This window comes from Symphalangus syndactylus, chromosome 15 (genome assembly GCF_028878055.3).
Source record: "Symphalangus syndactylus isolate Jambi chromosome 15, NHGRI_mSymSyn1-v2.1_pri, whole genome shotgun sequence".
In the NCBI taxonomy this organism is placed as follows: domain Eukaryota; kingdom Metazoa; phylum Chordata; class Mammalia; order Primates; family Hylobatidae; genus Symphalangus; species Symphalangus syndactylus.
Genome location: NC_072437.2, coordinates 20067006 through 20090712, shown reverse-complemented (window position 1 = coordinate 20090712; position 23707 = coordinate 20067006). Strand labels below are relative to the sequence as shown.

At 36.9% G+C, this 23707-nt stretch overlaps 1 protein-coding gene across 8 annotated transcripts in view; it reads left to right on the top strand.

The window, feature by feature from the left end:
- PCCA (propionyl-CoA carboxylase subunit alpha) overlaps window positions 1–23707 on the top strand; it is a 452191-nt gene that overhangs the window by 143561 nt on the left and 284923 nt on the right. For all 8 annotated transcript variants that reach the window (XM_055244179.2, XM_055244183.2, XM_055244186.2 and 5 more), the window contains one exon: window positions 5560–5596. In XM_055244179.2, coding sequence (XP_055100154.1) covers window positions 5560–5596 — 37 coding nt within the window. The remainder of the gene's footprint in view (window positions 1–5559; window positions 5597–23707) is intronic.

Here is a 23707-nt window from a genome sequence, read left to right as displayed (position 1 = left end):
GATCATGTGGCAATGATACCCAGCCAGGTGTGGGAGGACTGGAAAGGCACTCTAAAGAAAGTGGCAGGCTGGGCGCGGTGGCTCATGCCTGTAATCCCAGCACTTTGGGAAGCCGAGGTGGGCGGATCACCTGAGGTCAGGAGTTTGAGATCAGCCTGGCCAAAAATGGTGAAACCCTGTCTCTACTTAAAATACAAAAATTAGCCGGGTGTGGTGGTGTGCGCCTGTAGTCCCAGCTACTCAGGAGGCTAAGGCAAGAGAATTACTTGAACCCAGGAGGCAAAGGTTGCAGTGAGCTGAGATCCTGCTGCTGCACTCTAGCCTGAGTGACAGAGACTCTATCTCAAAAAAAAAAAGAACGTGGCATTAGCTGAAACTGGAAGCATGCCACCCTGGACTCTGGCAGGAAATGGTCATTTTCCTGTCACCCAGACTACTGCCTCCCAGCCTGACTCTTCAGATCCCTCTTGCCTCTCAAAGTGTTCATTTGTTTGTTCATTCATTCGTTTATTCTTCCAACAACTGTTGATTGAATAACGACTGTGCCAGGCATGTGCTCGGGATTCAAAATACCTAACTTGAACCAGCTGGACAAGGATTTCTGTCCTTATGGAGCTTACATTTTAATGGGCTAGGGAGGTGCAAGAGGGTGGACAGTGCACATGATAAGTAAGCAGATGCTACGCCAGAATTCTCCAGCCTGCAACCAGAGCAAGCCCTTCATTTCCTTGCTCTGAGGCTGCAGTTCAGTTTCTCTCATGTGGCTGTGAGGCCCAGCCTTCCCCTAGCCTCTCTCTTCAGGTCCCAGACACTCTGTTTTTCACTAGGCTTCTATTTCTTAGGTGTCTTTTCAGTTACCATGCCTGAGAAAGTTTTCAGGAATCAATAGGATTAGAGATCCCCTGTTGTCCCATGCCCTGTTTAAAACTTGTACATAACATGCACCACATAATCATTCCTTAGCTGCTGTGTGGCTGTATTTAAGGTTTGTCTCTTCCACCAGCCTGTAAATTACCTGTTGGACAAGATGATGTCTTTCTTGTTCCGTCCTGTGTCTTCAGGGCCCAGAATTGGGCCTATTGTAATAAAAGCTGGTTTGATAAAAGGGGAGAGAGTTCCTGGCTGAGGCTGGCTTAACTGAGAAGGCCGTGCAAGCCTGCCTGGGCCTTGGGCTGCAGGGTGAGGTGCAAGATGAACAGGGGTGGGGCTGAGACTCATGCTTAGGCAGACAGGATCAAGCATTGAAACCAGCCTAGGGAGTTCAAACTTGGTTTTGAGGCAATGGGATGTCATGAAAAGCTTAAGTGGATTTTGGGGACTCCTAGTTTGTTTTGCTAACATTTAATATTCTCAAAATCATTAATAATTTGATAAACAACTTCAGTCATGGCTGATTTAATTTTTAAACTGTGAAAATATGAAGTATGGAATTATGATTCTTACGGTAAAAAAGTTCAACGTGTACCTAAGCGCATACAACTTTTAATCCTCCCTTTTAAATTTATTTATTTATTTATTTTAAATATAGACAAGGTCTTGCGCTGTTGCTTAAGTCAGTACAGAACTCCTGGGCTCAAGTGATCTTCCTGCCTGGGCCCCCTGAGTAGCTGGGATTATAGGCCTGAGTTACCATGCCCGGCTATCTATCCTACTTTTGAGCAGTAAATTGGTTTCTGTAGCTGTCTAATGCATAAACTTCCTGTGCATTCAAATTTGTATTTCTGTGTTAATGTAGGTAAGGTCATACTCTATGTACTCCAACTTGCTACCCCCGCCCCCAGTATATACTTTATTTTGCTTATTTTTACAGTGTAAGAGTTACTCTCTTAAAGCTTAATTGTCATTCGTCATTGCCTTGTATAGAACCAAGACATCTCGGACCGTGTACCAAATCCCATAAGACCTGGCCAGAACGGGGCCATGCCGTCCATACCTCCTTATCTTGTGCTTTGCTGCCACTTCCTTACTGTGTTTCAGCTTTAGCTGCCTGATATTCTTTCCCTATTAAATTGCTTCCTCATCTAGCATTTTTATATATGTGATTCCCTCTGTCTAGTGTCTTTTCTCCCTGATCTTTCCATGGTAGCTAGCTGTTTATGTTTATGTGTGTGTGTGTGTGTGTGCGTGTGTGTGTGTGGTTTTAGAGACAGAGTCTCACTTTATTTCCCAGGCAGGAGTGCAGTGGCGCCATCGTGGGTCACTGCAGCTCTGACCTCCTGGGCTCATGCAATCCTCCTGCCTCAGCCTCCCAAGTAACTGGGACTACAGGTCCCTCCACCACACCCAGTAATTTTTGTATTTTTTGTAGAGATAGAGATCTTGCCATGCTGCCCAGGCTAGTCTCAAACTCCTACCCTCAAGTGATCCTCCCATCTTGGCCTCCGAAAGTGCTAGGATTACAGGTTTGAGCCACTGTGCTTGGCCTGGCTAGATGTCTTTATCCTTAGGTTTAAAATTTTACTCCAGAAGGGCCCTTTCTGAGCAGTCTGTCTGAAACAAGTTCTCCCTAGTATTCTTGCCTCAGTACTCTGTTTCTATGTAACATTTATTTTAGTTATCAATTGATTTGTTTATTTGTTTCTCTCATTAGTTTGTAATAAGCTCCATGAGGGCAGAAAATGTATTTCATGTAGTGTTGCCGGGCAGATAGTTATTGAATTAATGTATAAGTGGTTGAATAAGAACGTATAGATCAACTGCATTCTTTTTAAAGGCTAATATTTCATTTTATGAATGTACCAGTCCTTTATTGAAGGCTTATTGTTTTTCAGATTTTTTTTCTTATTAAAACACCACCAACGAATTCAAAATAATGAATTTCTTTGTATGTCTCTCTGTGTCCACTCATGTGGGTATATCTGTAGGATGACTTCCCAGGAGTAAAATTTGGGAACAAAAGATAACATGTCCTCAAATTTTTGATAGATACTGGCAATTTCTTTTAAAAAAGATTATACCATTTTCTACAACACCAGTAATCTGAGAAGTATTTAACTTTGTCATCCTGACCATTATCAGATTTTAATTTGCTAGAGGAAAAGTGAGATCTCATTGTTTTAATTTGTATTTCTGTAATTATGAGCAAGGCTGAGCATAGATACTATCCTTCTGGAACTGTTTTTCTGTGAGCTTTTAATTTAATCTTTTGTGATGATTGTTGGTCCTTTTTTTAGTTGATTCAGAGTTTGATTAAAATTTTTTAAACTTAGGATGTTATGGGCAACTTTTACAGTGTGATGTCACTTAGTGCCATTGAATTTGGAGCTATATAGGGCTTTTTATCTCCTCAAAAGTAATTTTGTAGAGCCTGATAATAAAACTTCATGTTCTCAAAGACCATATTGGAGCTGAGTGTATAATATTTAGTAGTTTATTATTGAAACAGTAATAGAGCTTTTATGTCCAGTGCATAATAGGTCCTCAGTAAAGTATTTTTGAATGAATGAGTGACAAGTGAAAAGTTAATTTTAAGGCAGCTTTATTTTATTTGAGAGTTCATTTAGTAGAATTTGATTTTCATAGTAAGAAAACTTAGCATGCTGTTATGTTGAAAGATAAGCTTGCTTTGTGGCATGCTGTGGAAGTGTTGGATTTGTGGCAGTGGAATTTTTAGTTTGCTGTGTCAGACATAGATATGGCTTTATATATCCACACACACACAGCTATAACATGTATATACAAATAAGTGACAAAATATGACTAATGAATTTTTGAATTACCTTTTAAAACTTGCCTGTTAGTTCTCTCAAGTGATGAACTTTTTAGATAGCAGTTTATTTTCTCTCATCACGTTGGAAAGAAATGTTAAAAGTTTTCTTCTAGGTTTATTATAATCCAGTCTTCATCAGCCATCACTCTTCCTGTATTTTGTTCAAGAGGCACTAATTGTTCGCATTTGGCAGGTTTAACACTTCCTGACAGAGAGGCTATTAAGGGGAAGTATTCTCCAATAACTGTCACTGGCTGGAACAAAGAACCTTCCAACTCAATGTGTGGAAACCACTAACATTCTTAAATGACCCTTTTCATGGATTTTCATCCCTTTAAGCTAAAATTTGGAGAATGTAAGGTCAGCGAAAACAGCAAGGTGTAATAAAGCAGTAAACCTTGATTTTGGAAGGCATAGGGTGGGAGGTATAGATTTATCTCTGACTTGAAAACAATTGTTACTTGGAAAATCTCATTAGCAGATGTGACTGCTTGGAGTAAAAAAAAAAAAAAAAAAAAAACAACTTAAAACTGATGTCGCTTTCAGGACCGCTTTGAACTTAACAAGCACCTATTTGTGGAGCAGACTGGCTAATGAAAGGAAATTAAATTTTTCTGACAACTTCCCCTGCCAACCTCCTTATTCAGGGGATGTTATTAGGTACTGAAGAACTTTAAGGAAGATTTTTTTTATTAGACATAAGTGAACCAGTTATAAACATCCCCTCTCTCTCCCCTTTCTCCGAGGATTCTGACATGGTTGCTCAGCATTTTAAATGTATTAGCTTAAAAGCTTAAAAAACACTGGGCTTCCCTTCAGCATTTTAGTCATTTTCTAAAAATTCAGTCACACTTACCAGCTGTGGTTTCAAAACAATATTGTCAGTCTTTGTGGTAGTTTAGTTTGTGTCACTGAATTACACAAACACACACACACACACACACACACACACACACGAAGGAGGCTTAGATTTCAGCATTATCTTTATTGTTATTTGGGGAAATGATTCAGCAGTGTCCTGTGTTGGATGTGTTAGGTGAGGGTTAATGATCAGTGAAATTACTTAGATTCGAGGGAAGTTTTTGTCTTTTCATCTTCTTAGAGGTAGAAGTGGCATTGGTTAATATTTAGCAATAACTAATCCTTAAATGGATAAACTCTTACCCCTTACTGTTTAGGAAGGTGTTTTCTTTCTTTTGCTTTTTGGAGTTTTTTTCTCCAGTAGTTGGTTCATTGAAATTAAAGTTTTAATTTATGTAACAAGATACAATTGTAAAGATAAAATATGTACCTGAAAAAAAAGACGAAAGAAACAATAGAAAAGGTAATGCAGATTACCAAGGGGATTTTTTGGAACAATTCGTAATTCCTGTAGGTACTGGGAAATTAACTTTTATATTTCTGGAAAATCGATCAACTACTCCCAAACAATAGAGAATCAACTCCCCCTGCTGACAGAATCTAGGAAAACATGACATATAATATTGGACAGAAACAAGCTGGCTGCGGACAAGCTTTAATGACCTGATTTATGATTCAGTATTGATTGTAAACATCTAAATTCTGCCATTAAATTCCGGCAACTGCACCAAATCATTGGCAATTCTGGTAGTGCTTCCTGCCAGCTCATTTCAACTGCTTTGAGTTTCTTAATATAATAATGATGAGGTAGAATTTACATTCCACTTATGGTATTAATTTTACATTTCTCTGAATGAAAAGGGTTAGAAGGTAGTAAAACTGAACATTAAATGAATCGGAGGAGACAGTAGTGCAATATATGACTGCCCTAAAGACATTGTGCAATGCCTCATGGGATTAATGTTGAGTCTCATTTCCTGCTTTTACAGGATGCAGAAGAAGCTGTCAGAATTGCAAGGGAAATTGGTAAGTCCTTAAATTAACTTTGGTAGGGTTTCTGTGTCTTTCAGCAGATACGGTTGAGTCAACAGGTAATAAGTAATTCCCATTGAGCAAGTAATACTTCAGTAGTTTTAGATTTTGATTACTTGTTGCTCTGGAAGAATGTATCAGTTGAATTACCAAATTCTATTATTAAAGGAGACTTTAAAGAGTAATTTGACCTTAACTATATATAGCTCTTTTGTAAGATGAGATCACAGGCTAATTCAAAGAAGGAATTGTCTTAAGAATTCTGAAGATTGGATATAAGTTTAATGTCAATTTATATGTACATAGTTGAATGTGGTTTGTTAAAATTAAGAACATTTGGATTAAAATGAAGATATCATATGTGACATAGTTCTTTAAGTTTTTGCCTTTTTCTAAGATGTTAGGTATCAGTGTTGTTAGATGGGAAAGATAAAATAGATGTGGGAAATTAGAACTGAATGATCTAAATTGGAATAAAAGGTAGACTGGAGGAGTTTTTAATGGCTGTTTTACATGTACTTGTATTTGGGCAGTGTTTCCCAACTTTTTAATTTCTTTTCTTTTTCAAGATGGAGTTTCGCTCTCATTGCCCAGGCTGGAGTGCAATGGCACGATCTCGGCTCACTGCAACCTCTGCCTCCCGGGTTCAAGCGATTCTCCTGCCTCAACCTCCCTAGTAGCTGGGATTACAGGTGCCCGCCATCACGCCCAGCTAATTTTTTGTATTTTTAGTAAAGATGGAGTTTCACTATGTTGGCCAGGCTGGTCTTGAACTCCTGACCTCAGGTGATCCACCCGCCTCAGCCTCCAAAAGTGCTGGGATTACAGGCGTGAGCCACCGCACCCGGCTCGCAACTTTTTAATTTTAAAAATATTCTTGGTGGTCATGAGAACTATTTTTGGTATCTGCTAATTGAGAAAATGTGTAAGGGCATGCTATTATCATGGATTAACAATATTGTTAAATAACTTTGCAGGTTTAATAATCAAATCAGTAATTGTATACATTTGACAGAAATTTGTACAGGGATGAGAGAAATTAGGCAATGCTTGTAGTCAGATCCCAGCATCTTCTCAGCATTCCTGCACGCCTCAGTCCAAGCATCTCATCGTGCCACACGAACATTTCTATAGGCCTGTTTTCTCATTAAGATTATTTAGATCTATTTTCTGCCTCTAGAGAGCATTTGATTTGGCAAAGTTCATATAGTTGTGATATGTAGAAATATCTTATTGGTCTGGAAGTGATCACTTGTACTAGTAAGCGTGTTCTTTGCAAATGGGACAGTCTAACTTAGCAGGTCTCTTTAGTGACCTGAAAAGCAGTTTGGCTTGTTGCATCCTTGTTTGTAGTTGGTTCTGTCTAAATTATTTGGGCTTTGCTCATCATTAAGTGTGCTTTGTTGTTTGCTTTGCAAAAATCTATCTTATTGGTATAGGTCCCAGACCATAGAAAATCTTATTTTATCTGACTACCTCATCTCTTCATTATTTTTTTCAGAATCATTAACATTTCAAAAAGCATTTCAGTACTTCATAGAAACATTTGCTCGACTGCTAAATAAATTGGACTATATAGAACTGATTCTGTGGTTTCTTTATGGAGAGAAATCAAAAGTTTCTGTCCATGGTTTGAAATCACTGGTGTTCCTCATTGCCTAAGAGGCATGTAATATACCTACTGGCTTTTGAGGATAGTTTTCTAAAATAGTTTAATTCCATCCTGTCAGACATCTTTACATTTAAAAAGCTCTTTTTCTAGTTCTAGGTTAGATATTATTATCAACCTCATTGGATATAATAATACTATTATTATTATTATTATAGTATCTACATAAAAAAGGACAATATTTAGAGAAATTTAGGGAAATAAAGGGATTAGAAGAAAATTTACAGTTACACTGCAGTGCCACATTTTGAATGGTGAATTTTGGACTTGCGAGCATTCCCTTTGTGTAAATGGCAGGCCGTGGATTGCTTTGCTTGCTTTCATGCCTTTTCTTCCACTTTCTTTTTTTTTTTTTGAGACAGAGTTTTCACTCTTGTTGCCCAGGTTGGAGTGCAGTGGCGCGATCTCTGCTCACTGCAACTTCAGCCTCCCGGGTTCAGGTGATTCTCCTGCCTTCACCTGCTGAGTAGCTGGGATTGCAGGTACACACCACAATGCCAGCTAATTTTTTTGTATTTTTAGTACAGACGGGGTTTCACCATACTGGCCAGGCTGGTCTCCAACTCCTGACCTTAGGCGATCTGCCCACCTCAGCCTCCCAAAGTGCCGGGATTACAGGCATAAGCCAATGCACCTGGCCATTTTCCACTTTTGTTATAACCTGTCACCTTTAAGATAACCAGTTCATCATGAGGGGCCTCTGTCTAACTAGTTCTCATCACTTTGCTTTCCTCCCTCAATATTTTAATGCTGCGCTTTACCTCCTTTTCATTTTTTATGTTTTCCTACTGAGGTTACCTAATCTAATCTAAGTCTTTTTTCTTTGTACTTGGGCACTTCCTTTATGACTCCTTTCTCTTTCCTGTCTTTCTTCTAATTCTTCCCCAGTTACTCTCTCTTGGTTGTGAAATAAATGATAGCAATCATGGCTATTAAGTATAAGAGTACTGGTGTTTTGCTTATACTGAAAGAAAGGGAAACCATAAAATTTGAGGTAAAATAAACCATAAAGAACTAGGGTCATCAGCTCTTACAGAGCTTTTAGAATTTGTCTGAAAATCTCTTCGAATCACCTCAGAAGCCTCGTATAAAATCTTTTCCTTGAAGTGCTACTTTCTAAAATAAATTAAATTATGTTTTATTAAAGTCTGTTGGCTTTCTGTGTTGTTTGATATTTCGTAAGTTTTTTACTACTGATTTTATTTAGATATATCACATTTTAACTATGATTATGATTCCACGTGAAAATGTGTTCCTAGTTCTAAACAACTGATTTATAATCAAACCTTTGAACCTATCCATCTGTAAGTTGTTGATTGTCCATGTGTTATACCTATTCATAGAGTTCTCTCTTAATTCTTTCTGTGTTATGTGATGAAAATGAAATTTATCCTGTTTTATGTGATTTCCTCCTCTCTCATGTCTTTACTTTTCTGGAAACATTAATCTATGCTGCCAAAGTAGGAAACTCACTGTATTGAGCATTGATGAATTAAGTGCCTTTTACATAATGGTAACTCCAGTTTATGGAGCATTTCTTCCTTAGGCCAGGCACTTTGGAAATATTGTTTCTAATGCTAATTCTTGGGTTTAATTATTTTTGTTTACATTTAAGGAAACTAATAATTAGGAATGGTAAGTAATTTGCTCAAGGTCACAGAACTATTGAGTGGTGGACCCTGGTTTAAATTTAGGTTTATTTGGCTCCAAAGACTTTTTATTATACTGTGTCTAAACTAATGGGATTAGAGGATGGCAGCTAAAATTTGAGCGACTACTTCGTGTAAAATACTATAAGGTACTTAAGTGTGTTATACATGGAATTAAAGAAGCAGACAGTCTCCTATCCTTGATGAGGTGAGAGACAGTTAAGACTTAATATGTTACTTGTATGTATTTGTTTTTTGGACTACCTGGTTTCTTGCATTCTTGTTCCTGATTTTTTCCTTTGACCTGTCTAAGTTGAGAGATACAGAGCTATTGATCCTCAGTTTGTCTTTAACCTCATTGATAGACAACAGTAATCAGTGAGCTTGATTTCCATTGAAGTTTGATCTTTTTACTGGACCAAAGGTCCTTAATACAATCAAGTCAAAATTGATTCTTGAAAGGAAAATAAATTGTGAATCTAAAACCTGTCCTTTAACAACTTCCAGATTATTCAGATTCTTTTCCTTTGCTTGTCTTTCTCACAATCACAAATCATGCCCAATTTAAATAAAAACTTTTTTTTTTTTGATCCTCAGGTCTACCATACTATAAACCTACTTCTCCCAGAATTCCCAAATCTCAATAAATGTCACCCCTTTCAGTGAGGCCAAAACTGAGTCTCTCCTGGATGCCTCTTTTCCTCATCATCCTGTTGTAAATACATCAATAGGTATTGTCAGTTCATCTTATATACACTATCTTCATTACTACCACTCTCCTTCAAACTACTTTTGTCTTTTGCAGGGACTATGGCAATAGTTTCTTTACTTCATTTCTTAAACATTTCACATAGCTGACAGTGAGATATTTAAAATCTTTAAAGAACAAGGACACATTTCATCTCATCCCAGCCCATTTCTACTTTAAATTCTGTAATGACTCCATTGAACTCAGATAAAAATCACAATTCTTTACTCTGACTACTATCCCTATGTAATTTGACACCTGCTTTTCTCTCCAGTCTTACTGCATACTACTCCCTTCTTTGCCTACCATACTTCAATCACATTAGCTTGCTTGAACACAGCAAATTTCAGGGCCTTAGGATAAGTTTTTTTTTTTTTTTTAATCTTTTGCAGGGTGAAGGGGGATGGCAGGACCTAGCAGACTCTTGCTGATATCTTCACAAAAATAGCTCCTTGCAGTCTTTCATATCTTAGCCTAAGTATCATGTCTTCAAGAGAAGATACTCTAATACTGCCACCCAGTCATTCTCTGTCTTACAACTATTTTCTACATTTCTGCATAGTATTCATGACTTGCAGATTTTTTTTTATTCATTAACTTTTCCCCAAACATTTTATTTTGAAAAATTTCAATCATACGGCATTTTGAAATAATTGTTACAGTTTATACTCGTATACCCAACGCTAAGATCCCACTATTAACCTTTTTCTAGATTTGCTTTACCACTTATCTGTTCATATACTAATCCATTTTATTTTTGTTGCATTTCAGAGTAAATTGCACAGCCAATATATGTCCCATTAAATACTTCAACATATGTGTTATTAATTGAATTCAGTATTTGTATACAGTTTTGTTATTTTGATGCCAAATTTGCACACAATATAATGTGAACAAATCTTAAGTCTGTATTTGTTGATTTTGACATATGCATGTATATATAACTTAGAATCCCACCAAGGTACTGAACATACTGTTTCCCTGGAGATTTCCCTCATGATCCTTACAAGTCAGTTCTCACCTACCCCCTGGCCCTGGAGGTAACTTGTTCAGATTTTTATACTAAAGATTAGATTTTTAAAAATTAAGATAAATTTTTAATACTATACAATTCAGCCTTTCGAAGTGCATAATTTGGTGATTTTTGATATATTTACAAGGTAGTGTAATGGTAATCACTATCTAATTTCAGAACATCTTCTTTACTCCCCAAAGAAACTCTGTACTCATTAGTATCTACTTCTTATTTTCTTTCCATCTAGGCCCTGACAACCATTAATTTACTTTGTGTCTCTGTGGATTTACTTATTCTGGGGATATTTCATATAAATAAATGGAATCACAACATATGAACTTTTGTGTCTGGTTTCTTTCACACAGAATAGTGTTTTTAAGGTTCATCCATGTTCTACCGTTTATCCCTTTTCATGGTTGGATAATTTTCTATGGTATGTACATGCCACATTTTGTCTATTTTTTATTTTTTTGAGACAGGGTCTCGCTCTTTTACCCAGGATAGAGTGCAGTGGTGTGATCCCAGCTCACTGCAGCTTCAATCTCCTGGGCTGTACTAATCCTCCTACCTTACCCTCCTGAGTAGCTAGGACTACAGGTGTGTGCCACCATGCCTGACTAATTTTTGTATTCTTTTGTAATGGCTTTTCATCATGTTGCCTGGGTTGATCTTGAATTCCTGGGCTCAAGTCATCCACCTACATTGGCCTCCCAGAGTGCTGGAATTATAGGCATGAGCCACTGCACCTGGCCTTATCTATTTATTCATCTATCGATGGACATTTCGGTTGTTTTTACCTCTTGGCTATTGTAAATGGTACTGCTGTGAATATTTTTGTCCGTGTATTTGTTTGTATACCTGTTTTCAGTTATTTTGGGTATATTCTTAGAAGTGAAATTGCTGGGTTATATGGTAATTCTATGTGTAACTTTTGGAGATACTAGCAAATTATTTTCCATGGTGGCTGTCCCATTTTACATTTCTACCAAGAATGTATAAGGGTTTCAATCTCTTCATATCCTTGTCAACCTTGTTATTTTCTTTCTTTTATAAGGAAAACTATTGCCATCCTAGTGTGTGTGTAGAGTAATATCTTACTGTGGCAGAGGGAAGAACAGATTAAAAAAATGTGACCCAACTATATACTGTCTATAAGAAACTCACTTTAGATGCAGAGACACAAATAGGTTGAAAGTGAAAGGATGGAAAAAGATATCCCATGCAAACAGTAACCAAAAGAGAGCTGGGGTGGCATGCCAATGTCAGATAAGATAAACTTTAAGTCCAAAACTATTATAAGAGACAAAGAAGGACATTTTATATTGATTAACAATTATAAATATATATGCACCAGAAAACATGGCCCTAAAATACTTAAGATAAACATTGACAGAATTGAAGGGAAAAACAGACTAATTCTACAATAATAGTTGGAGACTACAGTAGCACACTGTAAGTAATGGATACAACATCTAGAGAGATCAGTAAGGGAGGGAATAGAGGACTTGAACAGCACTATCTACTAATTAGACCTTATGGATATATAATGACCATTCTACCCAATAACAATATAATGTACATTTTTCTCAAGTAACTATTAAAAGAGGAAAGGAGTGATGATTGAGTTAAAATAATTGTTAAAGAAAAAGAAAATATAATAACAAACAGGAGCAATATCTCATAAAGTGTTGCCCATGACTTGCAATGTTCCCAAGACTTAGTTTGATATAGGAATATTTTTCCCCAAATGTACTGATTTATATTGATGGATTGCTCTTTTCTTAACATAGTATAGGATTCTCTGCAATATATAAATTTTATTTTTCTTTGCAAATGATTGCTTTATATTAATTTGATTACTATTTTATAGTAAAATTGTTGTGGTTGTTTTCTGAGACAGAGTCTCATTTTGTTGCCCAGGCTGGAGGGCAGTGGCGCGATCTCAGCCCACTGCAACCTCTGCCTCCCTGGTTCAAGCGATTCATCTGCCTTAGCACCCAAATAGCTGGGACTACAGGCATGCACCACCACGCCTGGCTAATTTTTGTATTTTTAGTAGATACGAGGTTTCACCATGTTGGTCAGACTAGTCTGAAACTCCTGACCTCAAATGATCCCCCTGCCTTGGCCTCCCAAAGTGCTGGGATTACAGGTGTGAGCCACCACATCTGGCTGGTTACTATTTTATAGTAAAATTGACCATGAGTTAGTTTTCTTTGTATTTCTAATACTTAATGCTTGTTACAGAGTATATATTCAGCAAGTGGTTATTTAGTGAATGAATCAAAATGAAATATGTATATATATATATGTATAGAAATGAATTAAGCAAGCACATATTTTAAAGTTCTTTTGTAATATTTATAGACCAGAATTTGACTATAATTTTCTCCCTTTTCCCCCTTAATCTTCAATTTTATAATAGACATACCTGGGGGAAAAAAGGAATATTAAGCAAAACATGATAAACTTTCAGCAAATAGATAATTGAAACAAAATGATCTAGGATTATTCAAATAAATTCAGTATATACTTGTTAATGACTACTAGTCATCAATTCTTGTAGGCTGTCCTTGTGTTCATTAGGCTGGACTAATAGAAATTTATAGGAATCTAAGATTCAAATGTATGAAAGTCTTTTACTGAACCTTATTGCCTTTACACCAGCCTGTTCCCATGACATCTTATGTTCTTTGAAAGTCTGGCTCTCCCATTTGACTTATTTTACTATTAGTCTTCTGATGTAGTGTGTCTGCCCTGTCTCTGCGTAGTGTGTGGGGGCTATGGTAGTCCTTTCTTTTCTGCCCTGGCTGTTTGCCTTTGCCTATTCTTCTCATCTTCCTTTTGGCATAATACAACATTTTTTTAAAAAGTTACTTTTGTTGCTTATATACAACCAATAGTTCATACTTAAGAGGGATAAAAATATGTGGCTAAGTCAGAAATCTTTTTATTTTGCCTATTTCATGCAGCTTAGAAAAATTTTCACATGTTATATATGACTCTGGGGTTAAGGTTATATGGAAGAAACCTTTGCAAAAACATTACAATTTATACCTTCTTCACAATCTTACATCTTGTTAATTTATTTGCCAATTTCATCTTCAGGCGAAAACATTTAATATTTAAGGAGATTGAGTAACGCCTAAGGAAAAGTTATGTTAAAGAAAATGGCATTAAAATAATCTATGTGAAATCCATTAAATAATGAGACATTTATTTTGCTGTTTTCCTATTATTGAAGTGATGTGGTCATTTGAGATTAGAATGATATTCCCTGGGAGACAGGAACGTGTGTTCTGTGGCTTTTTTTCTTCTTTCTTTTCCAGTAGATGCTTATATTTTCTTTTATTATTCCAACATGCACATTTGGGTTTAAGCATAATTTCACAAGTTCTTTTTCTGTCTTTTACTGTTAAATTTACTGTTTCTGTCTCCTTTTATTTCTCTCAGTCCTTCATCTTCTTTCTCTTGTTTTATTGTTAGTCATTCGTGTATACCATTTTTTCCTTTTTCTATTACTCTGTTGGAAAAGGCTGTGCATAACATTCAGGCAGGAATGTGGAAACACATTGTAATGTGAAAAAAACATTGCTTTTTTTGTTTGGAAACTTCCTGTGTGTGAAGCGTTTTGCTCTAATCTGTGCACTGAAATGCACTGATTTCCGATCCCTGGAGCAGAGTTAGGGATCTAGTATTTTTATTTGCCTAAGTAGAGAGAAATAATACCAAAATAATAATTTTGCCTACCAAAAATAATAGGTAGGCAAAATCAGTTTTGCCTTTCTCTGCCAAAGAAATAGTGTCATAAAATAGTGTCATGTATTGGTTTTAGTGTATAATACATCTTGATTATATTTTTATAGATACTGAATATTGATTCAGTCTTGTTTAAATATGTTTATATAGTTATTTGTATATATGTGTATGACAAACTGAGGAAAGGCTGTGTGTGTGTGTGTGTGTGTGTGTGTGTGTGTGTGTGTGTGTGCAGTAGTAGTAGAGATGTGGATAAATCAGAGACTCCAACATATATATGTTTACTAGTTACTGGATAATTACAGACCCCAAATAGTATTGATGCAAACGTGCATCACCTCAGTCTGAGCTCTGCCAACTCGAATGATACTCCAAAACGAAATTGATAATGATGAAACTAAATATAACTATTTTGTGATTTAAAGAGAGCAATAAAATCAGTGGAAAATTATGATCAAATAAAAAATGAGTAATGCATTGATAGTAGAGTGTATTTCCCCAATTTGCTTGAATTTAAACTGTTTCCTTGTTTGTATCTACAGCAAGGATTTTTCAGTGTAGTCACATGATGCATGGTAGCCAAATTTCCCAGTAGATTCTGAACTAGATTCCTTGGAAAACTCTAGTAATATGCTAAATTTAATTAGAGTTTGTGGAGTTGTCATTAGTTCACCAGACCCCGACTATACCACATTTTTGCTGCCCCTCTCTTGTGACTTTAAACACCACAGATTTAGTTTTTATTCATTCTGTATGTTCAATTCTCATCTGTCAGGTTGTAGGGTGAGAAGGAGGCGTTTTGTTCTATGCTATCCTTATTCAGTGGCTAAGGCTGATGGAGTTTCCACCATCTGCAATGTCATAGATTACAGAGGCAGGACATAGAAAAGCCTCAATTTTGATAATCATCAATAAGACATTCTTCATGACGAGGTGTTTACTATTATATCTCATTGTATGATTTTGAAATTTGCAGATTATCACCACCATCTCCTAAATATTTCTTGAATTTATCTACTCTGCATTTCTGGTGCTATTCTCTTTGTTTAAGGTAGTATCATCCCTTGCCTACATCACTGTAATAGCTTTCCAAATGTACTCCTCTTATCATAGCTTGTAATCCCTTGGAGGTAGACTCTGGAAGCTTATTGGGGGAAATACTTTTGAGACCAATACCTGAGGGGGAATGAAGGAAACTGAGCCAAGGGAAAAGTTGAATTGATTCTCTCTCAACAAAGGCATCAGCTAATAATTTAGAGAGCTGTGAATATTTGTTGGTCTTTTTTAATTGTTCCAAGTTCGGGCAAGAGGATTCAGCCTTTATACACCTGTATCAACTATCTAGTGGGTGTGGGCTGCCCCTAGGAAGGGGCATGACCTTAGGCAGAAAGCTGAGGACAGGTCAGCTTTTGGTTGACAATACTTACAACAGTTGGGGCAATGTCCTGAACTAGGGATCTGGGCAGAAAACTGTACTTAGTAACTCTGAGATATATTTTTCATGATTGTTCATTTCTAAGTATTTTCAGATTTCTGCTATGATTTTGACTCATATGTTATTTGGTGATGTATTTTAATTCTTTATTTTTTTGAGATAGAGTCTTGCTCTGTCATTGAGGCTGGAGTGCAGTGGTGTGATCATGGCTCACTGTAGCCTTGACCTCCGAGACTCAAGCGATCCTCCCACCTCAGCCACTGGAGTAGCTGGGATTACAGGCCCATGGCACCACTTATGGCTAATTTTTGTTGTTGTTGTTGTTGTTTTTGTATTTTTTGTAGAGACAGGGTTTTGCCATGTTGCCCAGGCTGTTCTCAAACTCCTGGGCTCTACTGATCTTCCTGCTTTGGCCTCCCAAAGTGCTAGAATTACAAGTGTGAGCCACCATGCCAAGCCTAGTGATATATTTCTAAATAACTGAAAAAAAATAGTTTTTTTTATTATTATTGATTTCTAACTTAGTTGCTTTGTGGTCAGAGCGTATCATCTTTTTCATTTAAAAATCTTTCAGGTTTGACAAAAATTGCTTTATGGCTAAGGAATAAGTCACTCTGATATATATTCTGTATGCTCCTGAAAAGAATGTATATTCTCAAATTATTATATGCAATGTCTTATAGATAACTCAAGAGGTCAAACCTACCTATTAGGATACTCAAAACTTCTAGTGAGTTTTTTTTTTTTTTTTTTTTTAATTAAGACAATGGAGTCTCGCTCTGTCACCCAGGCTAGAGTGCAATGGTGCGATCTTGGCTCAATGCAACCTCTGCCTCCCGGGTTCAAGTGATTCTCCTGTCTCAGCCTCCCGAGTAGCTGGGATTACAGGCACCCACCACCATGCCCGGCCAATTTTTATAGTTTAGTAGAGATGGGGTTTCACCATGTTGGCCAGGCTAGTCTTGAACTCCTGACCTCGGGTGATCCGCCCACCTTGGCCTCCCGAAGTGCTGAGATTATAGGCATAAGCCACTGCGCCCGGCCTGTGTTTTTTTTTTTTTTTTTTTTTTTTTGAGACAGAGTCTCGCTCTGTCGCCCAGGCTGGAGTGCAGTGGCATGATCTTGGCTCACTGCAGCTCCCCTCCCAGGTTCACGCCATTCTCTTGCCTCAGCCTCCTGAGTAGTTGGGACTACAGGTGCTTGCCTCCATGCCCAGTTAATTTTTTGTATTTTCAGTAGAGACGAGGTTTCACCATGTTAGCCAGGATGGTCTTGATCTCCTGACCTCGTGATCTGCCCGCCTCTGCCTCCCAAAGTGCTGGGATTACAGGTGTGAGCCACCGCACCTGGCCTTGTTTTTTTGAGACAAAGTCTCGCTCTGTCACCTAGGCTGGAGTGCATTGGCACAATCTGGGCTCACTGCAACCTCTGCCTCCCGGGTTCAAGCGATTCTCCTGCCTCAGCCTCCCGAGTAGCTATGACTACAAGTGCCTGCCACCACACCTGGCTAATTTTTTTGTATTTTTAGTAGAGATGAGGGTTCACCATGTTGGCCAGGCTGGTCTCGAACTCCTAACCTTAAGTAATCCGCCCACCTCGGCCTCCCAAAGTGCTGGGATTATAGGCATGAGTTACCACATCCAGCCTTCTTGTGATGTTTTTGGATATTTGATGGACCTATATTTGAAAAAGTGATTTTCCAATTTTTCCTTGCTTGTTAGGTTTTGTCCCTGTTTAGATAATAAGTATATTACAGTGTATGGTGTTTCCTTGGCTATCAAAACATAATGACCAATTTTTGTTTTCGAGTCTAATTATGATGTTAATATTCCTAAACAAGCTTATTTTTGTTTTATCCTTATATCATTCTTTATCTTTTTCATCTGCCAGTGAACTGTTGTTTTAGGTGTGTCTCTTATAAGTGCACATCTAAATTTGGACTGGATTTTTATTTTATTGTTTTTCTATTCAGCCTGCTGGAGCTTGTCTTTTAGCTGGAGAGTTTAGTCCATTTATATTTATTGTATTTAAAATTGTATTTTGATTTATTTATATAATCTACTTTTTGGGGGTTTTGTTTGTTCCATTGTTTGGATTCTGTTTTCTTTCTTGGCTTCTTTTTGATGATGACTTTAAAAAAAATGTCTCTTGTTCTTATTTTATGTCCCCTTCCCATTCCTCCCTCCACTATATTGGAAATTTTATACTCTATTTCTATTGTTTCAGTGTTTGCTATAGAAATTTCAACTTGCAGACATTCCTGCAGGTGTCCTTCATCTTTGGCAACATTTAGTGTTGTCAGTGTTTTGGATTTTAGCCATTCTAATAGGCACATAGTAGGATCTCATAGTTTCAGTTTGCAATTCCCTCATGACATATAATATTGAGCATCTTTTCATGCTATTATTTGCCATCTGTGTTTCTTTTTTATTGAGATGTCTCTTCAAATCTTTTGTTCATTTTTCAATTGGGTGGTTTGTTTTCTTATTGTTGAGTTTTAAGAGCTCTGTGTATTTTGGATACAAGTTCTTTCTTAGGTATGGGTTTTGTAAATATTTTCTCCCAGTCTAGAACTTATGTCTTTATTCTTTTTTTTTGAGATGGAATCTCACTCTTGTTGCCCAGGCTGGAGTGCAGTGGCGTGAGCGTGGCTCACTGCAACCTCCGCCTCCCAGGTTCAAGTTATCCTCCTACCTCAGCCTCCTGAGTAGCTGGGATTATAGACACCCGCCACCATGCCTGGCTAATTTTTTTTTTTTTTTCTGTACTTGTAGTAGAGATGGGGTTTTGCCATGTTGGCCAGGCTGGTCTCGAACTCCTGACCTCAGATAATCTGCCCACCTTGGCCTCCCAAAGTGCTGGGATTACAGGCATCAGCCACCGTGCCTGGCTGTGTCTTTATTCTTTTAAGAATGTTATTTGGGCTGCAGAAGTTTTTATTTTAATGAAGTTAAATGTGTCAGTTTTTCATGGTTTGTGCTTTTGGTGTTGTATGTAAAAACTCATTGCTAAACCAAAGTCTCCTAGATGTTCTTCTATTTTTTCTCTAGAAATTTTATAGTTCTGCAATGTATATTTAGGTCTGAGATCCATTTTGAGTTAATTTTTGTGAAAGGTATAAGGATTGTGGCAAGATTAATTTTCTTAATGAATATCCAGCGTAATTAATATCCAGTTATTCCAGTACCCTTTGTTTGGAAAGACTATCTCCATTTAATTGCCATTGCTTCTTTGTCATAGTTCAGTTGTGTGGGTCTATTTCTGGGCTCTTGAGTAATTTGTCTGTCTTAGACAATACATACTGTCTTGATGTCAGTAGCTTTATAGTAAGTCTTGAAGTTGAGTATTGTTAGTCTTTTGAATTTGTTCTTTTTCTTCAATATTGTGATGCCTATTCTGGGTCTTTTCCTTTCCATATAAACTTCAGAATCAGTTTGTTGATATCTACAAAATAAATTGCTAGGACTTTGATTTTAATTGTGTTCAACCTATAGATCATGTTGAGGAGGATTGATATCTTAACAATATTGAATCTTCCTATCCATGTACATTGATTATCTCTACATTTAGATTTTCATCCATTTCTTTCATCAGAGTTTTGTAGTTTTCCTCATAGATACACTGTATGTATTTTAAGATTCATGCCTATTTTATTTCTTTAATGCTAATGTAAATGGTATTATTTTAATTTCAAATTCCAGTTGTTCACTGCTGGTATATAGGAATGTGATAATCTTTTGGATATTAATTTGTATTCTGTAACCTTACTGTAATTGCTTATTAGTTCCAAGAATTTTGTTGTTGTTGCTGATTTTTTTGGAATTCCTTCATAGACAGTCATCTTATCCACTAGTGAAGACAGTTCTATTTATTCCTTCCCAGTCTGTTTACTCTTTATTTCCTTTTCTTGACATACTTCATAAGCTGGAATCTGCAGTCAGATGTTGAATAAGAGTTGTAAGAGGGGACATTCTTGTATTCCTGATTTTTGGGAGAAGGCGTCCAGTTTCTTGTCATTAAGTGTGATGTTAGCTGTAGGCTTTTTGTGTATATTCTTTATCAAGTACAAGAAATTTCTCTTTATTCCTAGTTTGCTGAACTCAATGATTGTTGATTTTTGTTAAATGCTTTTTCTACATATATTTATATAATCATATGATTTTCTTCTTTAGCCTGTTAATGTGATGGATTACATTAATTGATTTTTGGATGTTGAATCAGCTTTGCATACCAGGACTAAATCCCATTTGGTCATGGTATATAATTCTTTTTATATATTATTGGACTTTTTCTTTTTAGTCATTTTAATATCTAAAAACCTAATTTTAAATGTTTGTTTTTTTCTTGTTTATCTCATCATGTTTATTTTTTTCTCTAAATCATTTTACCTGTTTGTAATAGCTGTAACTTATAATAGTATTTGTAACAACTGTTTTAAGAGTCTTCATTTCTGGGTTTATTTGTGTCAGCTACTTTCCTTCTGATATGAATCACATTTTGCGTCTTTACCTATCTTAATTGTTTATTGGATTCTAGACATTGTAAATGTTATATTGTGTGTTTGGATTTTGTTACCTTTATTTAAAAGGTATAGATGTTTAGTCTGGCAGGTACATTAATTTTGTTAGGTTAAGGCCTTTTAGGCTTTCAAAAAGTTTTCTTAGGGCAAGTCTAGCATAGCCCCTTCTCGTGTTCTGATTAAACAAGCTTATATTATGCTGTCTCTCTACCCATCACACTTCCTATCCTTTGGTTCATAATTTCTATTTCATTATACGTCTATGGTTTTTTCGTAGTGTAATGTAAACCCATGAGAGATGTAGGCAGGAGAGAGATAAAATAGTATATATACCTTAAGAAAATTTCACTGACCACTATGTGGCTTGGATGGGGGCAACTATAGTAGTGGGGAGTTCTGCTAGTAGGCCAGTACAAGAGTCCTGGACTGCCGGTAGTTTGTGTAAATATTATGATTAAGTATTATGATAACTGAGATAAAGAAAAGTGAATAGATTTGATCTTTTTAAATAAAGAATTTATAAAGAGTTTCATACTATCCAGTAGTTGTGTTCTTACACATAGATCCAGGAAGCTCATATACAAAGTTCCAGACAACAAGTACAAAAATATTCAAAGGACCATTGTTATGTAAATAGAACAGGATACAGTCTGAATGTCCATTCACAGTGGAATGGATAATGCTGCAGTATGTTTGTAGGTGACATAGATTTACAGCAGTAAAAGTAATGACTTACAGCTGCTCAGATTAACTAATACATTTACTTAGTAACTCTTACTTTGCATGTTATTCTTTAGGCAGTTTCAGCCACTGCAGAAACAACAAAGAAGACAGGCAAAGATCTTTGTCTTTATGTTTTTTTAATCATTGTGCAGTGAACAATGTGGATATTGATTAAAGCAAGAATCATTAAATTAATGTTCTTTTTTTTCTTTTTTTTTTTTTTTTTTTGAGACGGAGTCTTGCTCCATCGCCCAGGCTGGAGTGCAGTGGCGCGATCTCGGCTCACTGCAAGCTCCACCTCCCGGGTTCACACCATTCTCCTGCCTCAGCCTCTCCGAGTAGCTGGGACTACAGGCGCCCGCCACCATGCCCGGCTAATTTTTTTGTATTTTTAGTAGAGACGGGGTTTCACCGTGGTCTCGATCTCCTGACCTCGTGATCCGCCCGCCTCAGCCTCCCAAAGTGCTGGGATTACAAGCGTGAGCCATTGCGCCCGGCCAAGAATCATTAATGTTCATTTTTAATAATGGGTGAAAATTATTTGGATATAGGATCATCACAGTTTCAAAGTATCAATCTACAGATTATTTGCTAAGAAAAAAATGGCATACTTTCTGTGAGGAAATTTAATGGATGCCATCTTAAGTAATCAAGCTTTATCAGTTTGGGATAAATTGACTTTTTATTTTACTTTTGATGTGATGGAAGAACTCGAGGATACAATATCAACTATGTTGTATTTAAGATTTCTTAAAAATCTTGAATTTAGTGAGTGAAGAATCAGGTATATTCAAATTGTGGAATATTCTATCAAACAACCACCCTGGATTCTTCAAAAATATCATGGTCATGAAGAACTCCCCCCGCCATCAGCACGAAACAACAAACACAAACCCACACTTTCCCTTCTGGAGAGGCCAAGGGGGTCCAAAAGACAAGTGAACTACTTTACATTAGAGGAGCACAAAGAAACGAAACAAAGCAATGCGTGCTATTTGATTTCTATGTAATTCTCATGTGCAACTTTCATCTGGGGATTTCCTTTCTGTCCTAGTTCTTTCTTGGAGTAGGGGTCTTTTCTCTTCTGAGGTCGTCCTATTACCCATATCAGGGCCTATTCTGTCCATCTAGAGGACTGTTCAACTTCCTGAAATATCTTTTGTTTTCTTTTTACATTGGACTGTTCCTTGAGGAAACAAAGGCCTTGCCTTTAATTATAGGTGTTTTGCAATTGGTTTTAAAGAAGACCCCCACTCCCCATCACATCTTCTCCTTGATCCATGAGAGATTTCTGATTAATATTGCTGTATTAGGAATAAGACATTTCCTAAGAAATACTTTTCTTTTCCTTTCTTTTTATTTTTCCTTTCCTATTAGTAGATTCTTTGAAATTTTAATTCAAGAAATTGTAGGTGAGAAAACCACATAAGATTCTTTATTATACAGCTTACCACTGTTGCATCAATAGGGCGTCATTTTATCAGCTTTTAAGTTACCAGGTTGTGCTACCATGTGTGGCATGGGTTTTGCTTGAAAAGTGAGGTTATTTATTGTGTCTTGAGTAGGCAAACGTGACATTATCAGTTGGTCAAAAAAGATAATTCTTTTTAACTTGGAATCCATAACTAAATGGAAGATCTCCTAAGCTCCTAGAATCTTCCTTCATTCATCCCCTTATCTTCCACATCCAAACTGTTGCTAACTCTAGTCTTTGTCTTTCTCTCTATCTCTGCTGCTAGCTGGACTGCTGCAAAGGCTTCCTCATCAGCTCCTTGTTTCTACCTTTGCCCTTTCACAATTCATTCATTGCACAGCAGCCAAAGTGATCTTTTAAAATGCTGTATTATGTACTTCCTTTCCTGTATCACACCTTCCAACTTGTTCCTTCTGTCGGGACTCATCCCCCCTCATTGATTTTCAGAGTGCTCGCTCTATCTTGTCTTTAGGTTCTCAGTTTAAATACCAGTTTTCTCAGAGAAGCATTTTCAAGGAGCAGTAACCCTATCACTCTCAGTTACATTTATTCCGTCCGTGTTGTTTTATTATAGCAGTCATCGCTATCTTACATTGTATATAAGACATACATGCACTTATTTATTTATATTAGTATAGGTATATACATAAAGAAATACTGCAGCCTTGACCTCCTGGGCCCAAGCGGTGCCCTCAGCTTAGCCTCCCAAGTAGCCGGGATTACAGGTGTGAGCCACTCCACCCGACTCACACATATATTTAGATGCATGTATGTTTGTATATCATTGTCTGCTAGATAGCAGGGAGTTTTCTGAATTGTTGGCCTTTGTAGCCTGCAGAGAGCCAGATAAGGCTTATAGTGTATATTCAGTAAACATTTTTTAAGCTGACGAATACAAATTTGATAGTAGAGTTAGAAAGAAGACTGCTTGCTTTGTGGTAGAAAGTAAGACGCACTGATAGCTGGGAGGTGAGGGACTCAGAGAAGATGTCTTGTCTTGCACTTAAACCTGCCCTTGAAAACTGAGTCCAGAAAAGTAGGAATGGAGACTTTGTAGTACTTTGCTAACCTAAGTTTCTGTATTTTCTTCGTATATTTTCTCATATAGTACTTA